Here is a 14,850-nt window from a genome sequence, read left to right on the forward strand (position 1 = left end):
ATAGTGAGCTTGATGATGATGATTTGTTTTGCTTCAATGCATATTGTCTTGTTAGCAATTTTCTAAATATTTTACCAACAGATAGGAGCTAATCTCTTTCCAGTGTTATTCTATTTCTCCCGACGAGAATGGCACTACTACTCCAGTTCTATCAGAAAATATGAGCTATCAAATAAACAAACTGGAACAAATAAGCATTTATTATAGTTGGGGTATTTTGTTGGTGAACTAAACAATAATGGTATTATTACGAAAGCAATGAGCATTATGTTGCGTTCTTAAAATATGTTAGCTTTAGTCAGAAGATTAAATTAAAGTTGCAATTAACGAAATTGTTTTATTTTTCCAAATTGTTTTCCCTCAAATAATACTTTCAAACGTCAAAAAGGAAACTGACAGATAGATTTTTTTAGGTTGATAGCAACGTAGACTTGTTCATAATATTGTTTGGATTGAAAATGACAATTTTTATTCTCCGTTTGTGTATCTAATTAGTCAAGAGTCCCGTCTCTTATTTTATATACTCTTTGGCAGCAGCAGGGATCAAATCAAAATCAACCATAAACAATTTCAGTATTTTTGTTCCAACTCAAAGCTAATCCTCTCATCGAAAAGACAAACTGTACGTGAAATTAACATTAAATAATTCTAGTAAATTCAAAAAATCCTAACTGATAACTGAAATAGTGCAATAAGACGATTAATGCACTATCTCCCTGTACGGAAGCTTACTTTCTTCTGTTTACATCATTAAAATGTTCAATAGAATTGACATAGCCGGACATTTCATTTTGCCTATCGGGTCAAATAAGTTTGTGACACTCTTTGAATTTAGATGTCATTGTCAAAATATTAAGATAAAGAATTGACAGACTGATAACTGATAAAAACAAAAACTAAACCACCCAACTCAACATCCAGCATCCACTTCTTAATTTAAATTTATAAATTACCGACACCGAATGTCACACTGTTTACTATTTTTTATTGTCTTTTTTTATGTTTCTTTAACTAAATCCCAGATGCATGCCTGTATCCTGCAATTATAAATCTGTTGTATAAGCGTTCATGCTACCTTTTACTTGACTTGATGACCTTCAGATTATCATAATTTGCTTCGAGGCCACATAAATATAAATATTATTGTGAATAAACTTAAACTTTAGTTTTAAACATGCCCGTCATAGATCGTCACTAATTTCTTGCGTTATAATCACCCGACTGCCCCGTTTATCGTATATTATGGGATCAACAATGAACTGTTTGATAAATATTGTGTTCTGCATTATAATTACAACAAATCTACGTGTTATTCAGACTAATTTAGTCGAACAGTGTTCTAACATTAATGAATTGAGGCTAAGTGACCTTAAGAGTATTAGCAAGTCCATTATACCTGAACTGGATGGCAAAGGTAAAGGGGAAGCTGGTAAAATTGGCATTATTGGCGGATCTGTAGAATATACTGGAGCTCCCTATTTCGCCGCTATATCAGCATTAAGGGTATGTTAATATTACATTGAAAAATATTAAAAGCCAGACTTTTTATTAATGTGATATTATTTAATAATTCAAAAGCTAATTAATATATCAAGATTTTGCATTTCATTTCTGTGATGTTTTACTTTGATTGCCCCAAAATTAGATCTAATTTTAAATGTACAAATCTGAAAACTATATTCTCGGCTTGCTATGGCTTATGGGGGGAAAATAAGAAAACATTAAATGAATAAAACTGTTTATTTGTTTTAGGCTGGAGCTGATCTAGTATATGTCATAACCACAGAGAATGCAGCCCCCATTATAAAAGCGTATAGCCCAGATCTTATTGTTTACCCTTTTCTTAATTCAAATTCTGCATCAAAGCTGAACTATATCCTATCAAAAATGGACGTCATTGTCCTTGGACCCGGATTAGGTAGAGAAGATGAGGCTATACATTTAGCTCATGAAATAATGCAAACATGTAAATCTTTGAAGAAAGCAATGGTTATTGATGCTGATGGTTTATTTGCAGTATATCAGAACATCTCTATTTTAAAAGATTACCCAAGTCCAGGTGTTATACTTACTCCAAACAAAAGAGAAGCAAGTCGGTTAATGCAAGCTGTTCAGGCAAAGAATTTATCTTGGTACGAATACTGGGGTAACAATGTGTCAGTTTTAGCGAAAGGAGAATATGACACTTTTCTTTCAAGTGTGGGCGCTGTTAAATGGTCGTCAAACGAAGGTGGCTCTAGTCGTCGAGCTGGCGGTCAGGGCGACATTTTATCTGGTAGCTTAGGGACATTTTTCAATTGGGCTTTAAAAACAAATTACTTTTGTACAAAAGGAAAAATAATACCATTTTCACATAGTGTTGCAGCTTATTCCGCTGCTAGGTTAACAAGGTCGTGCAATTCAAGAGCTTACAAGATTTACGGACGAAGTATGATAGCTTCAGATATGTTGAAAGAAATACATAAAGCATTTGAGGAGCAATTTCTTTGAATCCATTTATTTATATAAATTCATTAAAATAATATAAGTAGCGGCAAAGTTTGAAGTTTTGTTTTTTATTACTATTATTTGGAACCTTTGCATCCTTTCGTACATTTTAAAACAGTAGCTAAGTTTTCTTATTGTTTAATTGAATTTCACTTTATATAAATATATAAGTATTACACATCCTATGAAAATAACCGTAGTCTGTACACAAAGTGGGAATTATTAAAAATTTTCAAAAATCCTAATTCTTCCCGCTCATTTTTATTTTGACTGATGATATTGACATATACGCAATCGTTCATAAAGGCAAAACCTTTCTGTAAAATAAACTTAGTTTGCATTTTATAAATAAAAAGCTGCATTACATTTTTTACACTTAGTAAATTGAGAATAACATATAAAATAATTTTACTTATTGCGGATAAATGAAATAAATTAAATAATGTTGACAATACTCAATACGTCAATATTGCGTTATTCTATAGTATACTTATTATACTCTTTGCGTTACTGTTAAGAACGCAATGTGTGTGGCTATTTTTTCTTATCAAAATATTGTGGCCAAGAAATTTATTTTCGTTGTCTTCGATGTAGAAACGACAAAGAGTAAAGTGAATAGCTTAATAACTCTATTATAATGGAGGATGAAATAGATGAATGTATAAGAAAAAGAATTCAATGGCCTCAACTACCAACTACTGTAAAAAAGGTAATAGGTTTCTTACTATTGTCATACCTTTCTCCCACAAATCAGATATCTATTACAGTAATGGTTTTGTACAAAATGTTATTAACTATTTATTGATTCTAAAGTCTAATAAATCTAATTATATATGAAAGTATTTATGCTATTTTCTTTATTGCTTTTTGATCGCCTGTTTACATAGCCTTTTACTTTTATAAAAAGGTACAGCTTTTATATTTATGTATGAAATAAATGATAACATATTTGAAATTCTTCTTTCCCAGGTGTTGGGTGATTCTCCTAAAGAATATGAAAGATACGTATTCGAGTTCAGTGTTAAAAATCAATTGCGTTACAGGGGCAGTCTTGGTATGTTAATGCTTATGATAAATAACCTTGAATTCTCATAATATACAAGATAGAACTCAGTATTTGGTCTTAAAAGAATACTAAGACATTCTTTTTTGTTTAATATTTGTAAAGATTTTTATTACTTTTTGTAATAGCTAAAAGCAAAATTATGAGGGGTTTTTGATGATATTAAACTTAATTTCAAATCAAATCAGTCAATTTATGGGATATTAATATTTGTTATGATAAGATTATATAATAATCAATATTATGGATAAGAAGTTTTATAACATAATGTAGTTTTTTTTTCTTAAATAAAGAAATATAAATATTACTAAATGTATATTGCTTTAAGTATGAAATTTCTTAAATTCCTTGTAATCTTTAGTTAACAATTTTCGATTAATCTATTCTATTATTGTTGTTTTAGTACGGACAGTCCGGAAAGATGAAAGAAAGTATTATGAGGTACTTGTTCAGAATAGTATACAGAGGCTTATGCTCTACCCATATCATTTAGCGGACATGATTGTTAAAGGTAATATTTTAAATTGAATATTTATTACGGTCGATGGGGCCGCAAAGTCCTAGAGTGGCGGCCACGGACAGGTCGACGCAGCGTGGGCAGGCCTCCCGCAAGATGGACCGATGAACTGGTCAAGGTTGCGGGAGCGTCCTGGATGCGGGTGGCACAAGATCGGTCATCGTGGCTATCTTTGGGGGAGGCCTATGCCCAGCAGTGGGCGTCTCATGGCTGAGTAGATAGATAGATAGATTTATTACTAGCTATTACCAATAACTATGCATTTTCATAAGGGAAAGGATCAAAGGAAATCAAAATATTAATTATTAATAGCCCATTTTTTTAGGAGTTCTGTGTTGATTGATCAGTCTCATACCCATAATATTAAGCAGAACAAGAGTTAGTCATGTATGGATAGATGTATGAATGTGGTGTAAGAAAAGTGTGCCAGGATCAGGCAAAATTAAAATACATAATCTCTGCATATCCCTTTGGTTTATGGGCGTGAGTTGTTTTTTGTTTTATAATTAATTTGATTTTTTCAGGATTACGAATAACTCCATTTATATATTATCTTGAAGTTGTTGCTTTGCTGATAGAAATGGAGAAAAGCTATGACACAATGCCCAATTTCACTGCTGCTGATTGTAAGTATTAGTGTAGGCTTACATGAAACACAAACACATTTAGTTGTCCCTGTCATTTTCTTTAAAATACCATAAATAAAGGTATGCTTTAGATGGATAGATAGATAAGGAGACGAACTTTTCTATGGCCATTGGAAATCTATTTTCGTTAACAGTTTTATTATGCATTTGCTATATATTTCAAATAAAAAAAGTTTACTATTAGGTCTTCGACTGCTGGGAATTGGACGTAATGAGTACTTAGAGTTGGTGGCTAAAGCTCGTTCTTTGGGAAGGCGAGGTCGTTCAAAGGCAATCCGTGGTCTCTTGCCTCGAGTACCACTTAACATACCCATGCTGCCGTGGTGGAGAGTTGAACTTGGCTATGTACTGGAGGAAGATGTTAAGGTAATATAAAACTAATGTTTAAAATATAAAAAGATTTATGACTAAACCTTTTTAGAAAGATGGCCTTTCTTGTAAGATTTTCTATTAAACGAAGTTTGTTAAAGTGTGTTTATGATTATTGTTCATTTACAGATAGCAACCTCTCAGTATCCTAATAATACACTTAAGTTGACATTTTGTTTTCAGCCTCTAAGTGAAAGCGAGAAGGCTCTCATTGACCTCCTTATAGACAGAGGATCACAAACAGCTGGCACTTTGGATTACAATGTAGTTAAAACTTTATACAGGTAAAGTATTTGTTACGATATTAACATTTAGAATGATAAATAGGCACTTAAGTAGTTTATTTTTTACTCTGCGTGTTGCAGTGTTACTGTTTTGTAGAAAAGCGATGTCATTAAAATGATTTTTATTTAAAATTAAACTACAGAATGCTATAATTAGCCTTGTTATTTACAGACGTGGTCTAATCTACTTGGATGTACCAATAACATCAGCAGACAAGGTGTCTGTCCCACCGCTGAAGGGTTTCGTGATGAACCGCATCGCAGGCGACTATTTCGAGACATTGTTGTACAAAGTATTCGTGTCTATAGATGAGCATACCAGCGTTGCAGAACTAGCTGCTGTGTTACAGGTAAGTGTTTTGTTGTGATAAATTAAATAAACTAATTATTGTAATTAATCTTCTAAATGTCTAAGGACTGCATCCTTTGAATACAATCTAACCTGTATAAGCATGAGTCAAAGGATCTCAAAATATTTCTCGCTTATAGAGTTTTCTTCTTAAATCGAGTTTTAGCTTATGGAAGTCGTCCATCGGCTCCGGACAAAAAACTTAACTAGTACCTATGTGTTCTAATCCTATGTGTCTATGCCAAATTTCAACGAAACTATGCAGCCTTTCTGAAGATACCTTCAAACATCCATCCATATATCCAAACATTGACATTTAATATATTAGTAAGACATAAGGTAATATTAGTAAGATTTATATAATGTTTTGTTGTCAGGTCGACTGTGAGTTGGTCAAGCAAGCAGTGTCGTTGTACTGCAGGCTGGGGTTTGCAAATAACCTGAACCCACCACCCGTCGCACCGCAGCACCCCTCGTGGAAGGAAGCTGTTACCACACATAAGCATCAACCGTCAGTGATCATTAGTTTTTTTTTAATTTTTGTCTAATATTAAACCATAGACTAGCAGAAATTATGTCTCATAATTTTTATAATAGTAAAACCATAGAAAATTTTTCTGAAATCTAGCAAAAAGTATACATATTTTTTCTTTTAGGTACAGACAAATAGCGCCGTTGACATTTGATCAAACAATGGATGAAGATGCGCTGCAAATGGAGCCTGTGTTAATCAAAGACAGACCGTCCACTTCTAAACAGGTATAATTCTTTTTTAATATTCAATTAAAAAAAAATGTTTTAATTTAAAAAAAAACTTAAGTTTTCCTCATAGCTTTACATCTTATTTCTTACTAATATTATAAATACGAATATTTAGATGGATGGATGGATGATTGTTTGTTTGAACGTATCTCCAGAATGTCTGAACAGATCTCGATGAAATTTGGCATACATATAGAACATAGTCTGGAACATAGGCTACTAATTATGTTTTTTTTTTATTTACGCGTGTACTTAGTTGCGGATGACAGCTTGTTAACTAACCTTTTATTGTTTACATAGATTTGGTTTTTATATAGGATACATAGTATATTAGAGTTATTATTTGTAGAGTTGCCAAGAGTTAATTGATCCTGGGTCCAGTAATAGTGGTCAACGAGTGGCAGTTCTGTTTGATTCAACTCTTGCTGCATATCTAATGATGGGGAATTTATCACCGGTAAGAATTTTAATGTATATAAATGTTATTTATGCATATTTATGATTTTATATAAACTGTTTTTTATATTAACAGGATCTAAAAAGTCATGCAGTGACTCTATTTGAAGTTGGAAAGTTGTGCGATGAAAGTCTAGATAGTTTGCTTATGGAATTAGATAAGGTAATTAAATTTGTCTTATAAATCTTACTTCTTGCTAATATTATAAATGCGAATGTTTCGATGGATGGATGTTCGTTTGAAGGTATATCCCAGACGGCTGAACTGATCTTGATGAAATTTGGCACAGATATAGAACATAGTCTGGAAGAACCCATAGGCTACTTATTAGGTTTTTTCTTAGATTAGACTAGAGTCGCGGGCGACAACTAGTTTATACTAATTTGTAGTTTTTATCCACTTTTCGGGAAATAACTAGAAAAAGTGAAAGTTAAGTCTACTAATAAAAATTACTGCTAATTTGAGATAAAAAAAAAAATTTACTATAGATTTACATAATATTTATATAATCCTATTAATTAATCAGTTAAATTACTTATTAAAATGTCTACTTTTTGTTATTAACGTATATACTGGTTGGATTAAAGGTGGCAGCGGATCCAGAGATAGAGGGGGAAGCGCGTCGCTACCTGGCAGCGGCTGCTTGCTTGAGGGTGGCGCTGCGCACGTTGCGGCCCCGCCTCCGCCCGCTCGACCTGCTGCGCTGCGAGGCTCTGCACGCGCTCGGACCCGCTGCTAGGACACGTCTGCTCTCCACTAAATACAGGTTTAATATTGTTAAACAATCTATTTGTAAGGTAAACATGGACGGCTATAAGACGTGGTATTTTGTGCCTATTGAAATTAGCCAATTTAGAGATCGGTAACTGTTTTTAGCGATGGTGGCTATTTGAACTGATAAAAAAGATAGAATTAACTGCCAGGAATATCGACAGGCATTTGTTAAGTCGGAATAGGAAAAGCTGACCTATTCATTTATAAAAAGCAGCTTGAAACTTTATCATACAATCAACAATAATATACTTTTACGGATTATTTGACAACAGGTAACATTGATCTAGACATATAAGATGTATGAACAGTTTTTTTCCCTTGTCTTATTTTTAAAATCTGTCTATTTATAAGTATTTATGGTTTTTGAAGTGATTATAAGGAATGAAACGTATGTCAGATTGGCGATATCGACTGCGCCGTTGTCGCGTGAGGCGCGCGCGGGCGTGGCTGCGGGGGCGTTGCCGCACGTCGGCCCCGCCCCGCCTGAGGCCGCCTCGCCCTGGATGCGTCTCTACCTATACCACGTCGCAGGGTATGGACCTCCTACCCTGCTGCTCACTAAAGGTAGGTAGATTAGTTCCACAAATTAATATTCCATCTCAAAACATTGTAAACTATACATAATATAAAAAAATTGTAAAAGCAATCAAAATATTTAATCTATTTTTTATAGAATGATTCAATGATTTTTGTACTTTGTTTAATATTATAGTTATCGGATTTTTCTATCACTGGAATATTGATTTCTGCTTAGAGCTTTGTATTTGCACTGTGTCCTTGGTTGTAATCTTTACAGCGTGTCATTGCAGAACATTTTGGATTATTTCACAAAAAATATAGTTTGCATGCATGTTTTTTCTGTTACAAGTCTAAGTCTAATATAATATTTTCATTCAGCAAAGAAGCAGCATCGAGAGCGTGCAAGTAACATGTTTTTTTTATAAAACTAACCATGTGTAAATTTACTATCCTTTATAGCAAGGTACATCTTCAGCTGCCGATTAAGAGAACGGAGGAAGCGAGGGAGAGAACTAAAGGAGTGACATGTCTTTTATTTTTTTTTTACACTTAACATTTCCAGGTTACTCTTTGACAGATGTATTGGAGGCTGATTCATCTATGACATGGTGGAGTAACAAGGGGGAGGCAGTTAATACATAACTTTATGTATATTATTTATTATTTTTCCACAGCAATTCACGAAGGCGTCTTTGCATATAATATGGAGTACAGCAGTTCAGTATTTTCATATTTCTGAATGTACTATTTAGTATATTTACTATTTAGTTATTGCATGTACTGTTTAGAAATTTTCTTCATATTTAATTACAATTTTGTGATTTTAGTCTGACCTACTGTGTGTCTGTGGACATATCGGGGGATGTATGAGGCTTTATTTATAAGTTTAATTTCTCTTCGCTCACGATTATAATTTGGCATAGTATTACGTTGGATGCTGCAGCCAGTGTGGAGCACATAAGGTGGCAACTAATTGCCTACCCATTGAATATTTTTGATCATTAGACATCGTTTTGTAGGACAACAGATTTGCTTTACGGAATGAACGGCGTAAATGAAATGAAGATAAACTACGTATAACAATTTAAGAGAAGACTAGCAGTTACTCGGGACTTCGTCAGCGCAACATAAAAAAAAATCACGTCAAAATCGGTCCAATAATTTCGGAGTTCGCGATCGGTCTCGTCGACTCTCTTCGTCAGCGTGAAATAAAAAATAGCCTATAATATGCTCTCACACATCAGCTACCTTTCAGTTAAAGTCCTGTGTAAATCGGTCCAGCCGTTTCGGAGTTAGCGGTCGCCCGCGATTCGTCAACGTGGAATAAAAAAAAATAACAAAAGCAATGCCCGCATACATTAGGTACGTAACTGAAGGTTTCGTCATAATCGGTCCAGTCCAGAGATTACCAGGAACAATGGCAGCTTGCAGACAGATACAAATTTTAGGCATTGGGTTTCCGTTATAGGTATAGAAAATACATCACGTACACGAAGTATGAGATTTTATTCAATACAACATACGTACCCTCCAGTGTTACTAGTACCTATAGATGTGTAAGTTTTGCAGGTTAAAATATTAGTTTTAATGATAGTTTAGCAGTGATTTCGTGGCAACACATAGCTACAAGGAGTTTATTTTCGGTATGCAATTAACAAATATTTTTCATTGGTTTTCATTGTATTGATATTGTATTGTACGGTCGGGAAGTCAAGGCTGTCAGTGACGAGAGCAACTGCTTCCCACGAAAGCACATCATTTTCAAAGTCTTCTTTGTGTTAAATAACAAAATTTTACCGCAACATAAGGTTGACTACGGTGTCGCAGCCGGCAGCTTTTTGTGCTGATTGTCCTGAACCTGTCGCTATTACTGTACATTTGTACTGTAAGCTGTATTCATATTCTTGTTTTTGCACTGCACAGAAGTATTCAGCATTGATAAATGTTTTGTCCTTCAGTGCATGGATGTGTCTTCGGTCTTATCAATTCTTCTTTATTAACTAGCATGTAGCACAATCCTGTGAAGCATGTTTATTCTGATTAACCCGAAACCATAAATAAATATAGTTTTTTGGTTTTTCTGGCACACAGGCACAGGGGTATTTTGGTTTGAAACAATTTTGCAGCTTGGTACGTCGCACGAATCATTGCGCAGAACGCACTTTTAGGTATAGTGTAGTAGAGCGTAAAGGGATGTGGAAGGAGGCGCACTGCGCAGCGCATTGCTAATCTTAAGTCGCCAAAAATTGATAGTGCTTAGATTACTAATTTAGAAGACGTTGTGTACGATTTTGCAACTGCTTCCACAATTGCTACTTCATCGTTACAGGACATTGTTCTACGTAACGTGCTGTATGCTGTTTGCTGTTTGGTCATGCAAAATATGTGAAATTAGCTTGTGACGTGTTTTGGTAATACTTGCATTGTCGAACTAACAGCATGTGTAATGCAATATACGTGTTTGCTAGCAGATGTATTTGTCAATTGGGGAAGCTGGGAAATGAGCTTCTATAAGTGGAAATCCTTTTTTTTTTCCAGAGAGGAATGCTTTATGTATACTCCGCGCCCCGGGGGGGACGCGGTAGTTATGTGGGATTCTCCTCCATGGCGGAGGCATACCCACTAAACCTCTCTGTTCCTCCAACGCATCGGGACGGGACCACGGGCACGCTTTCGCTCTCGTCCGCGGCCCATGAGTGGCTATCCTCAAAGTGCCTTATTATACTTAAATTCTAACATTATAATACGTAGTGCAGGTGAAGAACTTATTTTACTTAATTTGGTGTTCGGCTACTACACTCAGATGTGTTGGTTTTGGACGGGTTTTGGTAATGTGTTATAATGGATTTAAACTGCCAGCGTGTTGCTTTTATTGATCAGGTATTTGACAGCAATCGGCACAGTGACGACGGAGAATCGAAGACCGATTTTTTCCCATTTTCAGGATCATTGAATAGAGACTATTTACAGGTGCTGCTTGACATCACAGTACTACATCATCATGTATGTTTTTAATATATGTATTATATATAATATTATTACAGTAAGACATACATGTCTTACATAAGCATACAGACAGTAAGACATGTATGTCTTACTGTTTGTGTGCATGCAGGCACAGTGCTGCGCAGTGTGCCGCGGCCGCTGCTGGGGTATGCGAGGTTGTCGGTGACGTGGTGGAGCGCGGAGGGCGAACCGGCGCCGCTGCCAGCAGCCGCCGCTCTCGCTGCTGCCAACTCTGCGCTGCGTCGCGCGCCTGTGCTACTGCAGGCCGCCGCCGTCAGGCACCATCCTACTCTCAGATATGTCGCCTTTCCAACGGTGGATGATGGTTAGTCATTCGTATTGTACTGTTGGGATACAGTTGTGATTAGAATTTAATAAATATATTGACATATTATTAGAGAGTCAGTCGATATGGCGAACGCACACGGGTCTGCGTCGCCTGGCCCGGCGGCTGCGGCTGTCGCGCGCCGCTGGCTACGTCGCGCTCGCTGACACCGGCGTGCCCGATCTCGGCTGCGCGCACCCGCCGCACTGCGTACAACTGGGTATACACACAATGTTAAATTATTTATAGATTACAATAAAATTATTGTCCAAATCTAGCTTTAAACCTTTTGTTGTGCTTTAGTTCCACAGCGCAAGAAGAAAGAAGTTTGCGGCATAGCTAAACCTATAAGCGAAGTATCGCTGTCTTCCAATGAGTCAGTGGAGAAATCTACCGAATATACGAAACTCGTCAACAGTCGACTACAGTCTCCGATAGAGTCACACTTCGCTGTCACACCCACCACAGAGAGCAAGACGAGTTCTCCCGCCAACGGCTTTACAAGTGTAGAAGGTGGAAAGTTACTCTGCGAAGAACTCGATAATCTGAATATCGATGACAATTTCGTCCATCGGAGCAAAGAATCGGTTTCGGCTAGCGATGATTTCGTACCTATACATTCCTCTTCGACGAGTATCGAAGAACTCAAAAAGCATTCCAAGGAGAAATCGATTAGTAAAGAATCGATTTCCTTTTCTGATGAGTTAGTCCCGATACATTCCACTTCGGCCAGTGTTGAGAATTTGAAATTCGAATCGAAGAAAAACGAAGAGGATAAAAGTAAAAATGCTCTAAACGATTTATTGAGTCCCGCGGAAGAATCGATATCGATGTTTACGCAACTATCGGACAAGCTGACGGAGATGACAGAAGGTGACAGCGGAGTTGACACGGCTCATAACTTTTCTGACGAAGAGGCGTGTAAACCAGAAGTAAGTTTGTTGTTTTTCCATTATAATTAAAAAAAAACGCAATTCGTATTCCTGAACTATAAAAAGTTTTGAAAATAGCTATGTCTAAAAACATTATTCCTTTATTTTAATGTAGCAATTTTACTTTATATTTTCAGAAATGGACAATATTGGATCTACAGTTCGGAATACCTTTGTTCGATGAGGCGTTATGTGAAAAAATATGTCAAAATATAGTCGACAGAATAGCGAGGAAGGAAATGTAAGTTTTTGAGTTTATCAAAAAAAAATATTTTAACGTTGTTTTGGTTTAGACCTGGCCATTACACAATTGCATTAGAATTTCTTGTTCAAAAGAAAAGTTTTTAGAATACCAATAAAATAGGGTCTTTTTGATTTCAGATTAGAGAAGATCAAAGAAGATAATGAATTTATCAGAGCTGATGTGCTCAAATTCGTCTCTCAGTGTCAGGTAAGCATTATATAAAACAGTTATTCTGTTTCTATAAAATTATATAATTCCACTAAATACAAAGACTACGACAACTTAAAGAAGATATCAAAGGATATCTTAGTAATTTTTTTAATCTTTTTTATACGATTTCCAGTATTATCCAGGTGAAGATATGGGTATAGTAAAACGTGGTTCTTTAGTTCCTCTGCCGAGGAAGAATTTGGTGTTTGAAAACGGCAGGATCAGTGAGTGGAACGGAAAATAATTCCATCCAACCCAATATGGATATCACAAAAGATTATTTAGAGTGGTTGCCTTAGAGCTTTTAGTTCAAATGTAGTTGTAAGGATTAAAGGTGTTGACTATAACAGTGGGTTTTTATTGCCGAAACACACTACTACTAAAATATTGTCATTTCTTTCATATTGTGTAAAAAAAACATTATTTTTTGCGTGTTTTGGTAGTGTCAAATTGTCGTTAAATTAATAGGATGGTTAGGATTTCAAGATGCTATAAATAGTAGCTAAAATATTATTAATTATGTTTCAATTGTATTATATATTTGTATGTTTTGTGTCTAATTATATTACTCATCTTTTAATTTTTTATCTAGATGTTGTAAATTATTTAAATTTGACATAAATATTGGTTGAATAATTTTATTATTTCTGAAAAATAATATACAGAGATTAATTATACAAAAATGTATCGAAGTGTTTCAATATTTTAAAATAGAATTTTTTTTTCTGTGATATGTAATTACAGCTAAAAATAAGCCTTGTTTTGTTAGCAGTAGAGTTAAAATTATTTCGTCTAATTTGAAATTAAAAAAAATGTAATAGCACACAACATAACACAAGAGGACATTAAGAACGAGCCGCCACTGATTTCTAGTCGGATTGTATATTATTTATAATTCATAAAAATACAATTTTATTTGCTTTCGAAAGAAAATAAACGGATTTTACTTATGTATTACCATTAAATGGAGTGACTACGTATAAATGTTTTGGTACATTATTTATTTTTTATGTAAATTGGTTGAATTTATGTTGATGTTATATTATTTTTAGTTTTTTTTTTTGCAAACAATGGTTGCTGTTAGGAAACGAAAACGAAATTATAGCCTTTTAGCTCTTTCTTTCTCTTTCTTTATAGATAAGTAATATAGGAAAGATTATTTAAAATATTCCATACTATAAAAGAATTATAATTTTTAAAACCAATCAGTATGTTTAATTGTAAATTATTTTAACGATAGTCAATACAAAGTAAACAGGATTTAAGTTGGCACATTGGTAACAAGAGAAATTTTTCACCCGACGTGCCAACTTAATGTGAGTTTCTGAGACCAAAATCTTTGTATAAAACAAATTGTAATCCCTGTCATTATGTGTTTAAAGGGAGATTTTGGACTCGGAAACCCACGGTTAAGCGTTCAATTTCTATGGTAGTTCGCCAATGGAAGCTTTATTAGTGAGAATAAATGTATTAGTTATGTTGCCCCTCTTATTTCTGTTTCCGACTACCAAAAGTTCGTAAGTGTAATCATGTCTATGTTAGACTATCAATATTTTTTTTCTAATGTCTAATTTTAATTGCTCTTCTTTTGCATATCCGGTTTTTGGCGAAAACAGACTTGAGATTGGCAACATTGATGTGTATTTTACTTAATTTTAGACACTAGTTTTTATTTAGGGCTAGTTACCGTCAATTTTAACTATTATTTTGTCAATTATTTCTTATCTATGGTTTAAATATTTAATGTTTATATTCGTTGCCATAAAACATTGCGCTTTTCGTAACTGTAATAGTGATTTAATGTATTATAGATTTTTTTTTTTTTTTGTATTTAAAATATTAGCAGATTTTTTTGGAAATTTACTAATATTTCTTTAACCATTCCAACTAAGCTCTAGGCTTGTG

At 34.5% G+C, this 14,850-nt stretch overlaps 2 protein-coding genes across 2 annotated transcripts; both read left to right on the forward strand.

Annotated features, from left to right (window-relative positions):
* Positions 1 to 612: 612 nt before the first annotated feature.
* LOC106114051 (ATP-dependent (S)-NAD(P)H-hydrate dehydratase) lies at positions 613 to 2,542 on the forward strand. Its single transcript, XM_013307127.1, has 2 exons — positions 613 to 1,503; positions 1,753 to 2,542. Exons 1-2 carry the CDS (start codon positions 1,243 to 1,245, stop codon positions 2,488 to 2,490), a joined length of 999 nt encoding a protein of 332 aa, XP_013162581.1. The 5' UTR covers positions 613 to 1,242; the 3' UTR covers positions 2,491 to 2,542.
* Positions 2,543 to 2,994: 452 nt separating this feature from the next.
* Positions 2,995 to 13,492, forward strand: LOC106114244 (uncharacterized). The gene is made up of 19 exons (XM_013307366.1): positions 2,995 to 3,196; positions 3,457 to 3,541; positions 3,954 to 4,061; positions 4,592 to 4,693; positions 4,899 to 5,080; positions 5,267 to 5,367; positions 5,540 to 5,717; positions 6,094 to 6,227; positions 6,373 to 6,475; positions 6,828 to 6,935; positions 7,011 to 7,097; positions 7,523 to 7,701; positions 8,107 to 8,273; positions 11,344 to 11,559; positions 11,633 to 11,779; positions 11,863 to 12,491; positions 12,629 to 12,732; positions 12,873 to 12,942; positions 13,079 to 13,492. Exons 1-19 carry the CDS (start codon positions 3,125 to 3,127, stop codon positions 13,187 to 13,189), a joined length of 2,883 nt encoding a protein of 960 aa, XP_013162820.1. The 5' UTR covers positions 2,995 to 3,124; the 3' UTR covers positions 13,190 to 13,492.
* The last annotated feature ends 1,358 nt before the right edge of the window (positions 13,493 to 14,850 follow it).

The sequence above is a fragment of the Papilio xuthus genome, unplaced genomic scaffold, assembly GCF_000836235.2.
Source record: "Papilio xuthus unplaced genomic scaffold, Pxut_1.1 DF828142.1, whole genome shotgun sequence".
NCBI classification, from domain to species: domain Eukaryota; kingdom Metazoa; phylum Arthropoda; class Insecta; order Lepidoptera; family Papilionidae; genus Papilio; species Papilio xuthus.

Bases quoted from the DNA above. Each gene is read 5' to 3' on its own strand.
- LOC106114244 (XM_013307366.1), top strand. From the start codon at position 3,125: ATGGAGGATGAAATAGATGAATGTATAAGAAAAAGAATTCAATGGCCT. The intron at 6,228-6,372 runs GTCAGTGATCAT...TTTTTCTTTTAG, and splicing joins ACCACACATAAGCATCAACC to GTACAGACAAATAGCGCCGT. The intron at 7,098-7,522 runs GTAATTAAATTT...GTTGGATTAAAG, and splicing joins TGCTTATGGAATTAGATAAG to GTGGCAGCGGATCCAGAGAT.
- LOC106114051 (XM_013307127.1), top strand. From the start codon at position 1,243: ATGGGATCAACAATGAACTGTTTGATAAATATTGTGTTCTGCATTATA. The intron at 1,504-1,752 runs GTATGTTAATAT...TATTTGTTTTAG, and splicing joins CCGCTATATCAGCATTAAGG to GCTGGAGCTGATCTAGTATA.